At 39.5% G+C, this 15000-nt stretch overlaps 3 protein-coding genes across 4 annotated transcripts in view; 1 reads left to right on the top strand and 2 right to left on the bottom strand.

Annotated features, from left to right (window-relative positions):
* Positions 1-3056: 3056 nt before the first annotated feature.
* Positions 3057-12036, bottom strand: LOC125035190 (peptidyl-prolyl cis-trans isomerase FKBP2-like). Of its 2 annotated transcripts, none has more exons than XM_047627421.1 (4): positions 11902-12036; positions 7323-7512; positions 4800-4912; positions 3057-3479 (listed from the first exon to the last, which is right to left on the bottom strand). In XM_047627421.1, exons 2-4 carry the CDS (start codon positions 7491-7493, stop codon positions 3335-3337), a joined length of 429 nt encoding a protein of 142 aa, XP_047483377.1. In that variant the 5' UTR covers positions 7494-7512; positions 11902-12036; the 3' UTR covers positions 3057-3334. The 2 variants fall into 2 exon arrangements, with proteins under 2 accessions (XP_047483377.1, XP_047483376.1); XM_047627420.1 differs by lacking the exon at positions 11902-12036 and adding an exon at positions 11789-11881.
* A 142-nt stretch (positions 12037-12178) lies between these two features.
* Positions 12179-13860, top strand: LOC125035189. The gene is made up of 2 exons (XM_047627419.1): positions 12179-12734; positions 12891-13860. Exons 1-2 carry the CDS (start codon positions 12390-12392, stop codon positions 13353-13355), a joined length of 810 nt encoding a protein of 269 aa, XP_047483375.1. The 5' UTR covers positions 12179-12389; the 3' UTR covers positions 13356-13860.
* Positions 13861-13948: 88 nt separating this feature from the next.
* The window catches only part of LOC125034901 (putative nuclease HARBI1), a 1104-nt gene continuing 52 nt past the window's right edge, over positions 13949-15000 (bottom strand). The window contains exon 1 of the mRNA XM_047626948.1: positions 13949-15000. This exon is cut by the window's right edge and continues 52 nt beyond it. Coding sequence (XP_047482904.1) covers positions 13949-15000 — 1052 coding nt within the window.

Here is a 15000-nt window from a genome sequence, read left to right as displayed (position 1 = left end):
TGAGTCCCAAGGTTGGGGAGTTCCCCAGCATTGGGTCCCAGTCTCCGCCTCCTAAGCCCCCCCATGACAACAACGGACAAGGGATTGGGGGGGCAGTGAAATGATGAGGCGTCACTAAGTGTCCTGTAACATTCACTATTACATGATTATTAACCTAATGCAAATGGTTTAATAACTGAAAATGCGAAAGGTAATTAACATACTTGAAATTTACTTGATATTTTTAATTGCAATATCCTAAAGAAACACATTCTGCAAAGTCTTTGGAATATTATATCCTGTTTATTGCATGGACAAATTCAAATACACATTTGTAGTTCAGGCATGCTACAAATTCCCAAGAAATGTATACCCACAAAAACACACAAATAGTTTTAACATAATACAAGTACTGCTCATAGTCCACTACTTCTGATACTTGGACATCTCATGATATGAAGAAAGTTAGTTAAGCTGACTATTTGAATTACATTGGCAGTGAGGAATAACCATTCTTTTTTTAGTTCTAGGTATGAGAAATCTACTCTAAATCTATTCTAAGAGCAATTTTTTAAATGAATCGAAAAACAAAGGTACGCTGTATACAGTATGCTACCTTTGATGATACAAAACAGTGAAATATATTTGTATTTTCCTGATTGTCAGCGTTCTTTGATATAAGTATATTGGAACTTCACTGGTTTTACAGTGAAGATTGTTGCCTCAAACTCATTTTCAGTTTGCCCTTTTCATGAATTCCCCCCAAAAATTCTTTGATAACATTCACTTAAAGATGATGGCCAGTACCACTTTATTTTCAAAATTCCTCCTATGGTATCACTTGATACTATTCTGCTGCAACAAATAAATTTAATCTGATCAGTAGTTTTGACATAATAATTACACTCAGCCACTAAGCCAAATGTGAATCCCATAAAAAATATTAAACCTTGATGATGCCACTTCAGGCAACTGGTTGATGCCACTACTATATCTGATACAAAATCAACATTTTCTCAAGTCTGCTTTATTTTTCAAAATGGTTGTACAGATGATGACATACATGTAGTAGATGAGGTGAAGATTGTTACTGATACACATGGTTTGGACAGAAAAAAAGAGGGTAAGAAATAAGATGAATAAATGATGGAAAAAAAAGAAAGAACACATGAAGAATGAATGAGAAAGAGATAGAAAATTAATGCATGGGAGAGAGAAAAAAAAAACAAAAAACAAGATAATGGGTGAAGGGAGAACATGGATAAATAAATGAACAAGAAATAAAGATAGATATTCAAAGAGTGTGAATGGGTGAAACAGAGAGAAAAAAATTGTTGTAGGTTGCTCAAGATAGAAGCTAGAGATGTACGTGAAGAAAAAAACTTCTGGGAATTCATCAATGACTGTCATGCTTTTCCTAAAACCTCAATTCAATGAGTGTCATCAAAACGTGTTAATATTATCAAAAATACTCATCATATTAATTGCCATCACTGATTAACCTGATCATATGATACTGAAGAGTAAGCTGGTTTGTATTTTAGAAGATTTTTTTTCTTGGCTTCCACTTTAAAATCCTTGAAGTGGAAGATTACAGAAAAAAAAAGAAAATATATAATTCTAAAATTATTTCACTCACATTATTTGTATTCTATGTGGTGGGTTTGGAATACATAAATATATCTGCAATTAATAATAAATGGCTGACTAGTATTTTGTAGAGATTCCCTCAATGATGTTATAAATCAACAAATGAACTACCCCTAATTTCCATTAGCCTAAAGCCAACGGGCATGGCATGTATGTACATGCCATGCCCATTGAGAGTTCACTTTATTAAATGTTTTTACACATAGATGGCTCCACTTGTACTAAGTCACCAATGAGTCAATTATGAGTGCTACCTGCCTCACCAGTTTACCCTTTCCTTTGATTTTTGGAAATATTTGATGGTACCTTTTATTGCTGTTACTTATGCCAATAACATATATATATAAAAAAAACACCATCGATAGTGATAGCATAATTTAAAAAAAAAGACTTTCCCACGAATTCAAGGAAAGGTGAAATCAGGTAAGGTCTACTGACTCCTTTGTAGCTAAGCATGTGAATGAATGGAATTGACAATAATTTCATTCATGCCTTCTCTGAAAAACATATTTTTTTAATTGAAAGAATTTACTTGTGTTTTTACGTAAATGGAAGATGGCTCTACATTTTACTTTTTTTTCACAAATGCATTTTTTATTTCACTCGTAAAGGAATAAAACCATTTTCTCTAAAAGACCCAGCAAGGAAACAAAGAAAACCAAATCTAAACCTCTTAACTGAGCTAATCATTTGATGACTCAGTTCAACAACCATCTATCTGTGGTCCTTTTTATCACTATGTGAACACTGATTGACATCTTAATATCTTGTACAAAGCTATTGCAAGTATTCATACACTCAGCCATCAAAACTTTCAAAAACAAGGTCAGTCAAATGCTATACCAGTTATGCTACAAATAAACAGTTCTCAGGCAGAAAAATGGAAGTTTCACTGTGAACACAAAGAACATGGCCTCCTGTGAGGCATTTGGAAATGCTATAGAGCTGTTTTCTTCTCCTCTACAAATGTTCTTGTAGAATGACATATATCAACAAACTATTTAATGGTAGAGTAAACTATTCCTTAAGTCATTTGAGGTAGTGGTAGTCTTAAAAAATATATTATTTTCATCATCCTCTCTTTTTCAAATTTTACAGGAAAGATAAGTCATTTATTCTCACATATGATATCATGTGCCAACAACATGAAGCCTTGTGTTGGTGGGTCATGTAGGTGTCATGACCACAACATGGAAAACTTATAAATCTTTACATTAAATCAATTAAAAGTTTGCTTTAAGATACATTTTGTAAAGATGCATACACCCAATATAAAGATATCAATGAATCTTTGCACAAAAATGCAAGAAAGTACATTAACATAAAAAAGAATCATTTGCAATAATGTAATGAAACATATATACAAAATACATATTTCTTACAGATGAAAAATAACACCATTGGACATTAGTAATAAAGACACTGAATTCAGTAAAGAATTTATTTAGTGCAGGTGACAGTTATGGGATTCACTTCATTTTGCAGATGATGTAAACCGTTTACAATAATGAATAACATCCTTCAGAAATTGTGAACTTGCTTAAATACAGAAAGATCTAATGAAATTCAAACAAAATACATCAGATTCAGGTTTCACTTTTTTTTTAAATGGCAGTAAAAGACTTCCTCGAAAACAGGATAGCAAATTACATCATATTGAAAAATATCATAGTGTATCATAATACAAACTGTTTGTTGCTTCCTTTCAGAGTTCTTCTTTACGCTCAATCTTAACAAGCTCTACCTCGAAGACCAGGGTTGCGTGTGGGGGGATCTTTGGGGGGGCACCAGAGGCACCATAGCCAAGGTCAGATGGAATTACAAGCTTTCTCTTCTCTCCTTCACACATTCTGAAAGAATGATTGGTTCACATCTCTGAAGCCACAGCTCCACTTTTCAAAATGTTACATTCAAAGAGAAAGGGTGGGAGAAGAGAGGGAGAGGGAAAGAAGGGTAAGGAAGGGAGGGGGAGCAAAAGGAAGGGAGGGAGGGAAAGAGAAAAGAAAAGAGAGAGGAAGGAAGGAAGGAAGGAAGGAAAGAAAGAAAGGAAGGAAGGAAGAGAGGAAGGAAGGAAGGAAGGAAGGAAGGAAGGAAGGAATGGAGAGAGAAAGGAAAAGAAAGAGGAAGGAAGGAAGGAAGGAAGGAAGGAAGGAAGGGAGGAAGGAAGGAAAAAGAGGAAGGAGAGAAAGGAAGGAAGGAAGGAAGGAAGGAAGGAAGGGAGTGTGTGAGTGAGTGAGAGAGTGTGAATGAGTGAGTGAGAGTGTGTGTGAGAGTGAGTGAGTGTATGTGTGTGAGAGAGAGAGAGAGAGAGAGAGAGAGAGAGAGAGAGAGAGAGAGAGAGAGAGAGAGAGAGAGAGAGAGAGAGAGAGAGAGAGAGAGAGAGAGAGAGAGAGAGAGAGAGAGAGAGAGAGAGGAGTGTGTGTAAGAGAAAGAGAGAGAGAGAGAGAGAGAGAGAGAGAGAGAGAGAGAGAGAGAGAGAGAGAGAGAGAGAGAGTGAGAGAGAGAGAGAGAGAGAGAGAGAGAGAGAGAGAGAGAGAGAGAGAGAGAGAGAGAGAGAGAGAGAGAGAGAGAGAGAGTGAGAGAGAGAGAGAGTGAGATGTGTGTGTGTGAGAGAGAGAGAGAGAGAGAGAGAGAGAGAGAGAGAGAGAGAGAGAGAGAGAGAGAGAGAGAGAGAGAGAGAGAATGTGTGTGTGTGTGAGAGAGAGAGAGAGAGAGAGAGAGAGAGAGAGAGAGAGAGAGAGAGAGAGAGAGAGAGAGAGAGAGAGAGAGAGAGAGAGAGAGAGAGAATGTGTGTGAGAGAGAGAGAGAGAGAGAGAGAGAGAGAGAGAGAGAGAGAGAGAGAGAGAGAGAGAGAGAGAGAGAGAGAGAGAGAGAGAGAGAGAGAGAGAGAGAGAGAGAGAGAGAGAGAGAGAGAGAGAGAGAGAGAGAGAGAGAGAGAGAGAGAGAGAGAGAGAGAGAGAGAGAGAGAGAGAGAGAGAGTGAGAATGTGTGTGTGTGTGTGAGAGAGAGAGAGAGAGAGAGAGAGAGAGAGAGAGAGAGAGAGAGAGAGAGAGAGAGAGAGAGAGAGAGAGAGAGAGAGAGAGAGAGAGAGAGAGAGAGAGAGAGAGAGATAGAGAGAGAGAGAGAGAGAGAGAGAGAGAGAGAGAGAGAGAGAGAGAATCATATTTTACCCAATGAGGCCTTGGTCCCAGCCTTTAATCACTTGTCCAGAACCCAAGGTGAATGTGAGGGGCTGGCCACGAGGGTAACTGCTGTCAAACTCAGTGCCATCTTCTAGCTTACCCTGAAATAAGAAGGCAAGGCAAAAAATAAATAAATGTTTACATACACACACACACACACACACACACACACACACACACACACACACACACACACACACACACACACACACACACACACACACACACCCCTTTTTTTTAATGTTATCAATATCGATATTATCATATGCGAAAATATAAAAGGTAAACAAACAAACAAATACATTTTTTTCCCAATGCTGTTAATATTGATGTTATCAACATCATTGACACTAACAGCATTAATAGCAATGAAAGAAAGAAAAAAAAAAAAAAAATCTGGGCAAAAGGTAAGAGAGGTTGTACTAGTATTGATGATTAACCCCTTGGATCTGAATGATGTGACCATCTGTCAAGAAAAAATTTAGCTGAGATTGGGGTGACAGGAACATGTCATGAAAATTTTGGCTAATGGCCGGGGTGATGAAATGACTCGCCATGAGTGCACAAATGCACACTGTGTCTATTCATCTTGGAAGATGAATAGACACAGTGTGCATTTTGGAAGGGGCTCTTGCATTATTTCCATCTGTAAACGAGTATGGAATGCACCATCAGTGACCTTTAGCTGGAAGAGTGCTGGCTCCAGGGAAGACAGTATTTCCTGCTAGGGATCAAATTCCCATTTTCATGATCAGCGGCACAGGTTGCATTACAGAAACAATAAAGGATACATATAACAAGATGTTAATTATTGTTATAATCATTACATTGAGTTATGGAGTACTTAGAGAAGTGATATGGAATCTGTGCCAGCAAAACAGTCTACTACTGTCTGGATACAACATATCAAATGATAAATACAGACTTTGGAAAGTGGCAAAAAAACAAAAAATGCTTATGCAGAAAGAGTGTTAATAACATTCCAATGGGAAGCCAAGAGGTCTTGACTTCAAAAATGTTCATGTGTGCTCAGCCTACAAACATGTGAGAGTGGCCACTCAAGTAAGCCTAATGCTTGGATTTTTGGCCACATATTGGCAGTGAAGCACCCAGATCCAAGGGGTTAAACCTTAGTCTCCAGATGATATGGGATTTACATCATGGCTGACTTGGTTGTGGTGCTGTCATTCACATCATGGCTGACTTGGGCAGGCTCTGGGAGACAGGCAATTAACATATTATCATGACGCAAGCATTATATTTAATGTTATTCTTTACAAGGTACCCTCATCCCCAAACATCCCATGCCGTGTGGCATGGGATGATTTGCAAAATGAAGGAAGATGCCACTTTTATCCCTCAATAAAACTATATTCCATCATTTACACAATCAGACTGCAACTTGTTCAATCTAATGACTAAAATGAATATTATGCATATCTGAATGTGCAAAAACATTCAAATATTTTGAATACAAGGGATGCAAAAACAAATCATATCTCTTTGTTAGTGCAGTGCAGCAATTGCAACACACTGGCCATGTCTGATATGGGCCCAAAGACAAGTCCAGTCAGCCATGCATACTTCCCATGTAATGAGAATCAATAATAAAAAAAATAAAATAAAATAAATGTTAAAAAATGTATTCTTGTGATCCAAGCATCGTTAGGTTAAAAAGCAATACTGATTAACAAGTTTGTTTTTGTATACGCTACTGAAAATCAATACCCCTATTTTTCCATCACATTACATATAAGAGAACAAAATAGTGGTGATTTTCAAAAAGTAGCAAATTCTGAATCTTGTTTTATTATTCCAAACAAGTACTTGCAATTCTTCCTCATTCACTGATCTATTGTGCAAACTTTTTACAGATAACTAAGGGGTCATACATAATTATCATTTTCAAAAGAGCAAACAGTACTCTTTGAAAATGTTAATCCTTGAGCATAGATGAAGCAACCAGTCCTCAACTATGTTGTGCAGAGTGGTCTGATAAAGTGTCCCTTGAAGACACCTGGGGACCAGGTTATGAACTGGAACCATGTGAAGACATTTTACTCAACCAGAATTCACACTTGACAAACAACAATGTACCCAAAACAGTTGTTATTTCCAATAAAAATGCCATGATTTGATAGTCTGGTACAACATTGCTCTGTGTGCATAGCAGTGGAAAAGGTAATTATGACTGACCAGAAAATTCAATAGTTGAAAATAATCAACATTTTTTACCTTTTTGAAAAGCGTACGTCGTGTCTGCTTTTTAAAATTTTGATAATTATGATTGACCCCAAACTTAGATAAACAGCAGACTAATTTAAGCTAATATCAAAGCATTTTTCATATTTAACAAATAGCTGATGAAGACTTCTGTTGTCAGTTACCATGTAATTTCCAAAAACAGTTTTTATTAATCTTGCAATCTATATAATAAATGCACTTGTTTTGATTAGTTCAAATACATAAATAAAAAATGAGATCTAAAAAGAACATTTCTGTTATACTTACTGCATAATGCATGTGTAGTAGGTCACCTCTACGACTTTTGAGGGTACAGTTGTCCACACGTTTTTTTACTCCAATTTGCAGTTTTTTTACTTTTTCTTTCTTCTTTTCATCTTCTGCAGAAGCTACTGAGCAAGCCGCCAACAAGATGATTAATCCAAGATCTACACGCATTTTGTACTTCTGTAAGAGGCTGTGGAATAAATTAGAAAATGTAAAAACAATATAGGCATACACCTCACAACAAACATTTCTGTAAATGTAATAACAATAAAAATTGTATCATCAAATGTCTAGGTGAATGGGTATCAAACACAGCAGTCATCTTCAAATGAAACAATTAGGCAAAAAATAATAATATGGAAAGGTCAATTCAGTAAAAAATAATCCTGAGAAGAGGTGTCATATTCTAAAGACTTGTCACAATGAAAGTGTGGTATGAAACCACAAGCATGTTGTGCTTGTGGTGGCAGGAGAACTAATGATGTAATTAGTATTGCTTTTAAACCCTATTTGACTGTCAACAACATTTGTGGCAGAGTGCCAAAAACAGGCATTACAAGGAGTTCCTGCAGCCCAGGTGCATTAATGAGTACAACACACGGATGGTAAGGATAGACAGGGTGACCAGCTTGCTCAATATATTCCAACATCTGGTAGCATGGGAAGAACTCCGACCAGCCAGTAGTCAACCATCAGGCTGTACACAAGGCCTTTGGTAAATTGATGAAGCAGATAGACTTCCAGATGGATATCATCAAGGATTTCCTCAGGATAGAAAAGCCTGCCAGCCTGGGACATCCACATGGATGTCTGCTAATGAGACTGAAAGAAGGATGACAACAGCAACAAGGGAGATTGAGGGTGGGAGATATCAGTGTATAATACAGATAGTCCCCTACTTAAGAACATTCGACTTAAGCACATTCCATACATACGAACAAAAATTGTTTGAAAGATGCTAGCAAACTTCAAATTTCCCGGGTGCGAATATAGTTCACGAGTCTTTCACGCCGTGGCGCTGCCACGCTCACTCAGCTGTGCGCATCACTCCCCTGCCCTCCCGCCATAAACATGAAAACATTTCTTCACCGTGTCCTCGTGTACTGACAATTTTTGTGCCATAATTCGCTTTACCTGAATCACCATCAAATAATATTAAAAGCATTACATATTACAGGTACTATATAAGGTATGTCGTACTTATTGGGATTTATTCACAGGTATTCTTAATGTAAACAAAACTTTAAAACAATGGGAAAAAAGGCAATGGAGACCCGACTTTCGACATATAAACAAATTGACTTACAGACAGCCTCTCGGTCCCCATTATGTCCATAAGTTGGGGACTTACTGTCTTTCACTTTAAAGTTACAGCTGCTTTGTACAGTATTACTCCTAAATATACAACATCCAGCCAGATGCAAACTGGGTCAGGTTTTCTTTCTCCTCTTGTTCTTCCATATGCTTCTCTATTATGAACATGTCTGTATGGTAAAAATCTCACCTCATACTTAAATTCTTGTTAAAAAGAATGCAAACAACACAAAATTAGCAAGTACACAGTATATAATAATGCAGATAAAGCCAATGACATGTTTAATACATGCATTACATTACATGACATACAATTTCTTCAGTCTTGTCAAGGTATAACCTATATAATGAGCAATTATTGAGTACATGCTATAATTATTCTACTACAAAACTGATAATGCTGATGAAAAAATGGCTTATATAAGCATTGCAATATCAAAATCCTGGATTACTATATAAAACCCCAGTTAACCTACCAAAAAATTATGGTAGAAAATGTATGCATTATAACTCTCGTAGGACCAGAGCATGACAGCACTATACTGTATGAGATAGTCCTGATAATTCTAGATTCTACATCAAAACAGACTGGAAGGCAAATATGGCAACTGTGACTGGTGAAAGACTCTTGATGATCTTAATCAAGGGTTTCTGTGTTCAAGAATGCAACTTCCATTACATATAGCAATGAAAAGATGGTCTCAACAGGAATCTGGCACAACCAGCAATGTGGATGCTAATGATAAAATTTTGTAGTATTACTGGTAATACTTTACAGTATGAAGCCACTCGCCAGAGACTAAGTCCCCAACTCCACATCACAAAATTAACCCAATGCTGATGGCATAACGTGTACGTACGTGCTATGTCCACTGTGAGTTACCTGTTTGCTTGTTTTTACCCATAGATGGCTATACTTGTAGTAAGTCACCAATGAGTCAATTACGAGTACTGCCTGTCTCGCCCGTTTACCCTTTTCTTTGATTTAGGAAAATATATTACGTTATCTTATTTTGCTGTTACTAAAGTTTATAACATTATAGTAATTATGTTTATAATAAAAATAACACCATCAATATTCATAGCAATAGTAAATAAAATATGTTTTTCCCACCAATTCAAATCAGGTAAAGTCACAATTTTTGTGGCTAGGCACTAGCAGAGCCATCTATGTGCAGAGACATTTCACAAAAAATAAAGAAAATGAGCACAGCATTTTCCCCATTTTTTATTCATTTTCCCTAGTGGCATTGGGTTAATTAAACAACCTAAATTGCTGGTGCTGGGGGGTTCTCTCCCCCAACACCCCCCAGGAAACACTGCCTTCATCTCGATATACACGGCAAGATACAGCTGAAACTTGGGAGTGGCCGAGTGGACTTTGGTTGTAAGCAGCGTTTTCCACAATCTTTTTCCTTTAATTTGTGGCATTACTATTCATGTCAGCAGATTATTTCTTGTCCCAATAAATGCACCTTCTTGATCTCTACAAGAATATCATCTTCAATTTGCCATGGCTTAGTGCATCCATACTGTAAAGATTAACTGCATTTCTTACACAATTGCATGGTCAATCCTTATAAGTAGAACTAATGACAATATCAACTTGTCAATTAGGAATCAGGCCTTCAAAAATTAAGTTTGACATGTAGCTTTAATCTTAATGTATTCTCTATTCTGTTTTTAACCAATTGCTGACAAGTGACGTAAGTAAACATAACATGGCATGACTAGATTCCTCTCTTGGTAGCATGTACCTCCATGCCACATGCATCAAATCTGTTCTAATTTGTGATATGCTCACTTGTTTAACCCCTTGGTGACGGGTGTAGAAAACTAAAAAAAAACAAAAAAACTCTACGCTCTGGCAATCAATGGCAACACGCCGACTTTGAGCACAGGAGTTCAGTACATCATGCCAAATCACCGCCTCGGAGCGCTTTGGCGTGCCGCCGAAGCGTACTGCCGCACACCATATTTCAAGCGGTTTGTTTTCACGTCTATAGACGTGACCCATCAGGAAGGGGTTAAGCCATGACTGAAGTCAAGGAGACGTTACAGCCCACCTAAAGAGTAGGCTTAACCCCTTGGTGACGGGTGAAGAAAACTAAAAAAAAAACAAAAAAAACTATGCTCTGGCAATCAATGGCAACGCACCGACTTTGAGCGCGGTTTGTTTTGACGCCTATAGGAGTGACCCACCAGGAAGGGGTTAACGAAACTATCCTAAGACAGTTCAAACCAAAATTAAGTTCGTCCCTTGGATCCAGGTGATGTGGATATCCTGTCATGAAAAAAATGGGCAATTCTTAACATGCATTTGCCAGAGACTAAGTTCCCAACTCCAGGTCACAATCTTTAATCAACCTAAATTGCTGTAACTAGGCATGCCCACAGAGTTGATGGAGGCTCTGCCCCCCCAACACCACCCCTCCTACCCCCAAAAAAACATGGCCTTCACTTCAGTATGCATGGCAAAATAGAGCTAGAACTCAAAAGCACCAAGTAACTTTGGCTGTGAGTGGCCTTTTCTACAAGAATTCTCCTTAATTTGTGGCATTACTGTTCATGTCTACAGCTTATTTGATGTGCCAACAACTAGAACTTTATGTCCTTTGCATGGATTTTGGTCCATGAACACACCATGAGGCCCCCAGATCTAACTGGCTAAGGGAACCATTCTAAGGCAGAGAACACAAATAGACTTTCATTCAAACAGTTTGTCTGTTTATTTGTTTATTGGTGCTACTGCTACCACTACTGCTTACTACTATTACTGTTACTACCGCTATTACTAAAGAGTAGCAAGTTTATGAATCCATTTACCAGAAGGGACACAGAAACTCACTTCTGTACAAATATAACAGGCACTATTAAGCAAAATTAAGCTTGTTGATACCCCCATAGTCACTTTCTGTAAAATAAAGTACCTCCAAGGAGCTTGTCTGCATTTCATATGTATGTATCAGACGCTTCTCAGTTTTCTAGATCTTAAATTGAAAAATGTAATGAATATCCATACGTAATGAATGGAGACAATGAAATTTTAAAAAAACTACTGTACACTGAGAATGGCATTACATTAAAAAAAATGAGGTAGAAAATAACTTGCAGGAGAGCTCTTCTATGAATCTTACAAAACCACAGCGTACCACAAACTACCAATTGAACATATACCGAGCAAGGTATAATACATCACAAAAACACTCATCACACTACACAACGCGTCTTCAATTAAAGTGACATCCCCGGGAACATAACTTACTCGAGGCTTTCAACTTCCAAGACTGTGAAAAGTGTAAACAACGAGACGTCAGTCGCTGATTGGTCGAGCCGGGAACGTGTTCGATTCGCTTGTTGGAACTTCAATCTTTACAATTAATGTGTGATTTAGTATTTATGGAAGGTTCGTTGGCCTTTAAGAACCTGTCACACCTTAACGTTTTAGAGAACGTATGGCTAGCGTATGGTAAACATGTTAAACGGTGGCGTACGCTGAACGTTTTTCGGCGCGTTGTCGACGTATGCAGAGCGTATGAGACAACGATCGGGGAACGTACTCAGCGCGTGAGGAACGTGTGAGGAACGAACTAACAGGTAACGATCGAGTAGCATACAGCGTAACAATCGAGTAACGTACGTCCCTCGATCACGTCACGCATGTCAACTGCATAAAAAGGTTGCTGCAAGGACTACCCTGCAGGCTCCACCGCATCCTCTACTGCATCGACCTCTACTCTACAACCACATGATATGAAAAAGAGAGCCAAGAAGACTCAGTTTTGTTTGGATCCTGAAGAAGAACAGATAATGTGTGACTTTGTGAGAGAAAATGACATACTGTGGAATGTAAAGAAGAATGACTACAGACGTGTTGACAAGAAAACCAAATTATGGGAAGATCAGGCTAAAATTATGGGAAAAACAGTGGATCATCTGCAAGGGTGGTTTCGCTCCCTGAGGGATGCCCACACACGTCTTCAGAAGAAGAAGAGTGGGGATGGAACGCCAGACTTCACAGAGAGAGAGCAATGGATATTGCAAAGTTTCGAGTTCTTGAGGGCAGTTGTCAAACATCGGCCAGAGCCAGTTAAGAGTGTAAGTACAAAATAAACTGCACATCAATTTCAGTGCGATTAGAATTGCTGTTGTTCTTTCCTAACAACTGTCGTACTTGCAGGTCCAGGCAACAATTCTGGTCCATCGAGGCAACCTATTGCTGTTGTTCTTTACTAACAGTTGTCATATTTGCAGGTCAAGGCAACAATTGTGGCTCATCGAGGCAACCTAGAAGCAGCCGAGGAGGCCTGCGCCGACCTTTCTGCAGAAAACGGATCACCCTACCCAGGTTCCTCGTCCTCTTCCCAGCGAAAGGGGAGGTGTGGCCAGGAGGAGGACGACATTCTCCTGTCCCTTCAAAAGAGGGTAAAGGAGTCGGGAGAGCTCCTGCAGGCTCTTGCAAACCCCAGGGAATCCATAACGGAAACTGCAGCATTCGCCAATTATGTCAGGGACAGCCTCATAACTATGCCAAAGCGGAAGTTCAAGAAAGCCCGCACACAGATCAACGCCATATTGACCCATTTGATGAGTGAAGACAGTGACGAGGAAGTGCATACAATCCGCACGAATGCTGTGCCTGTTTCTGGTGTTGTGCAGCATCCTTCAGCCCCACCCACAGCTTCCACAAGTTACAAAACACCATCGGAGCTCTGTTAACCCCCTCCCCACATGTGGACGCCTCAGCCTCCTGCAGCATCGGTCTGGGGGTCACAGACGGCCGATTATGTCCATCAGTATCTCCAGCTGCCTCTAGAACCGCAAGTTCAGCAGAAGCAGTCTCAAGATACCCAGCAGAGTCCCAGCGGAACGGCCACTAGCAGTCACAGTTTTGGTAACCTTTCAGGGCTGTCTGCGGTGCTTGACTTATCTGGCCTTGATGGTACAAGCAGCCCCAGTGAGCACCCTAGTGTGGAAATCAGTACCCCTCAACACCTATGAGAGAACTAGTGACAGTTTTGTGCCATAGACAGTACTCATATTTGTCATGTCATCAGTTGTAAACGTTGCAGTTTTCATTTCGTGTATTTGTAGTCATGTGGTCTGTTGTAGTACAATGTGGCCTTTCGACTTATTAGAATTTGCTGTGCCAATTTATCAGTTGAGACTTAGACATAGTTTGTCAGTTTGAAACTTCATTGGATAGTAAAATTTTTGAACTGCACTAGTGTTTTATTTTCTACATTTATCAAATAGCAAGGAAGTAGGTACATGATGGCAATGGTAAAAATGGGTAAGTGAATGTCTATAATCTATATCATTCTGTTTTGCCAAAGAACTGCACCAGCTGGCGAGTTAACCCAGTGCTTCAGGAGATTCCTCTGTATCTTTCCCTTCTTGGAGGCAGTATTAGGGCCACTGGCTGTACGGGTGTCCTCCATGTGACGTCCCTCTCGCGAAGCTCCTGAAACAAAGTCACGGTTCTCATTCTCAGGACTACCCAGCAACTGGTTCTGAAGTCCTGGGTACCTGGTCCTCATAATGTTATGAAGAATCAAACATGCTTTCACAATCAGCTTTACAGTGGAGGGGTCCTGTTGCATTGTAGTGAGCAAAACCTGGAACCTGTTAGCCAGGATGCCAAAGGCATTCTCCACTACCCTTCTACCTCGAGAAAGCCTGTAGTTAAAGATGCGTTCTTCATTTGTCAGTCCCCGAAGACTGTATGGCTTCATCATGGTCTCTCTTAGGGCGAAGGCATCATCACCAATGAAGAAGTAAGGCATATCCTGGTTGTCATTGGGAAGAGGCTCAGGGTCAGGGAAGCCCAGAGTACCATCCTCAACACATTCTTTCAGTTCAGATGCATTATATATCTGTGCATCTGATGCTGATCCAGCCCCACCAACATCTGCCCAGATAGATTTATAGTCAGCATCCACAAGTGCCATTAGAATAATGGAGTAAAATCCTTTGTAATTAAAGTACATAGATCCACTGTTAGGCGGCCTTCGGATGGCGACATGCTTCCCATCTAGTGCCCCACATGTATGGGGAAAGTTCCATCTTTGCAAGAACTTGTCGGCTACGGCTCTCCAACCTTCAGGGGTACTTGGACAAACCATCACCTCGTCGGCATACTCGTCAATGATGGCTTGACACACTTCTCGGATCACAAGGGACTGAGTGTTGTGAGGGACTCTCCATGCAAACTTCATTGAGGCATACTTGTTGCCTGAGGCAAGGTGACGCAAAGTCAGGGCCAGCTTCAGCCCAGGCGGAAGTGGCTCCCTGTAGAAGGTGTGCTGCTTACTTATCCTGGGAACAAGTCTTTCTAACAGCTCATCAAACATTGCTGGAGCCA

The sequence above is a fragment of the Penaeus chinensis genome, chromosome 19, assembly GCF_019202785.1.
Source record: "Penaeus chinensis breed Huanghai No. 1 chromosome 19, ASM1920278v2, whole genome shotgun sequence".
In the NCBI taxonomy this organism is placed as follows: Eukaryota; Metazoa; Arthropoda; class Malacostraca; order Decapoda; family Penaeidae; genus Penaeus; species Penaeus chinensis.
This window is presented reverse-complemented; position numbering and strand designations above follow the sequence as displayed.

Excerpts from the sequence above, each read along its gene's own strand:
- LOC125035190 (XM_047627420.1), bottom strand. The coding sequence starts at position 11,847 with ATGAGTGTTTTTGTGATGTATTATACCTTGCTCGGTATATGTTCAATT. Across the intron at positions 7,513-11,788 it reads TGTTCAATTGGTAGTTTGTG|CCTCTTACAGAAGTACAAAA; the intron begins GTACGCTGTGGT and ends TTTATTCCACAG. Across the intron at positions 4,913-7,322 it reads TACTACACATGCATTATGCA|GGTAAGCTAGAAGATGGCAC; the intron begins GTAAGTATAACA and ends TTCTTATTTCAG.
- LOC125035189 (XM_047627419.1), top strand. The coding sequence starts at position 12,390 with ATGAAAAAGAGAGCCAAGAAGACTCAGTTTTGTTTGGATCCTGAAGAA. Across the intron at positions 12,735-12,890 it reads GGCCAGAGCCAGTTAAGAGT|GTCAAGGCAACAATTGTGGC; the intron begins GTAAGTACAAAA and ends TCATATTTGCAG.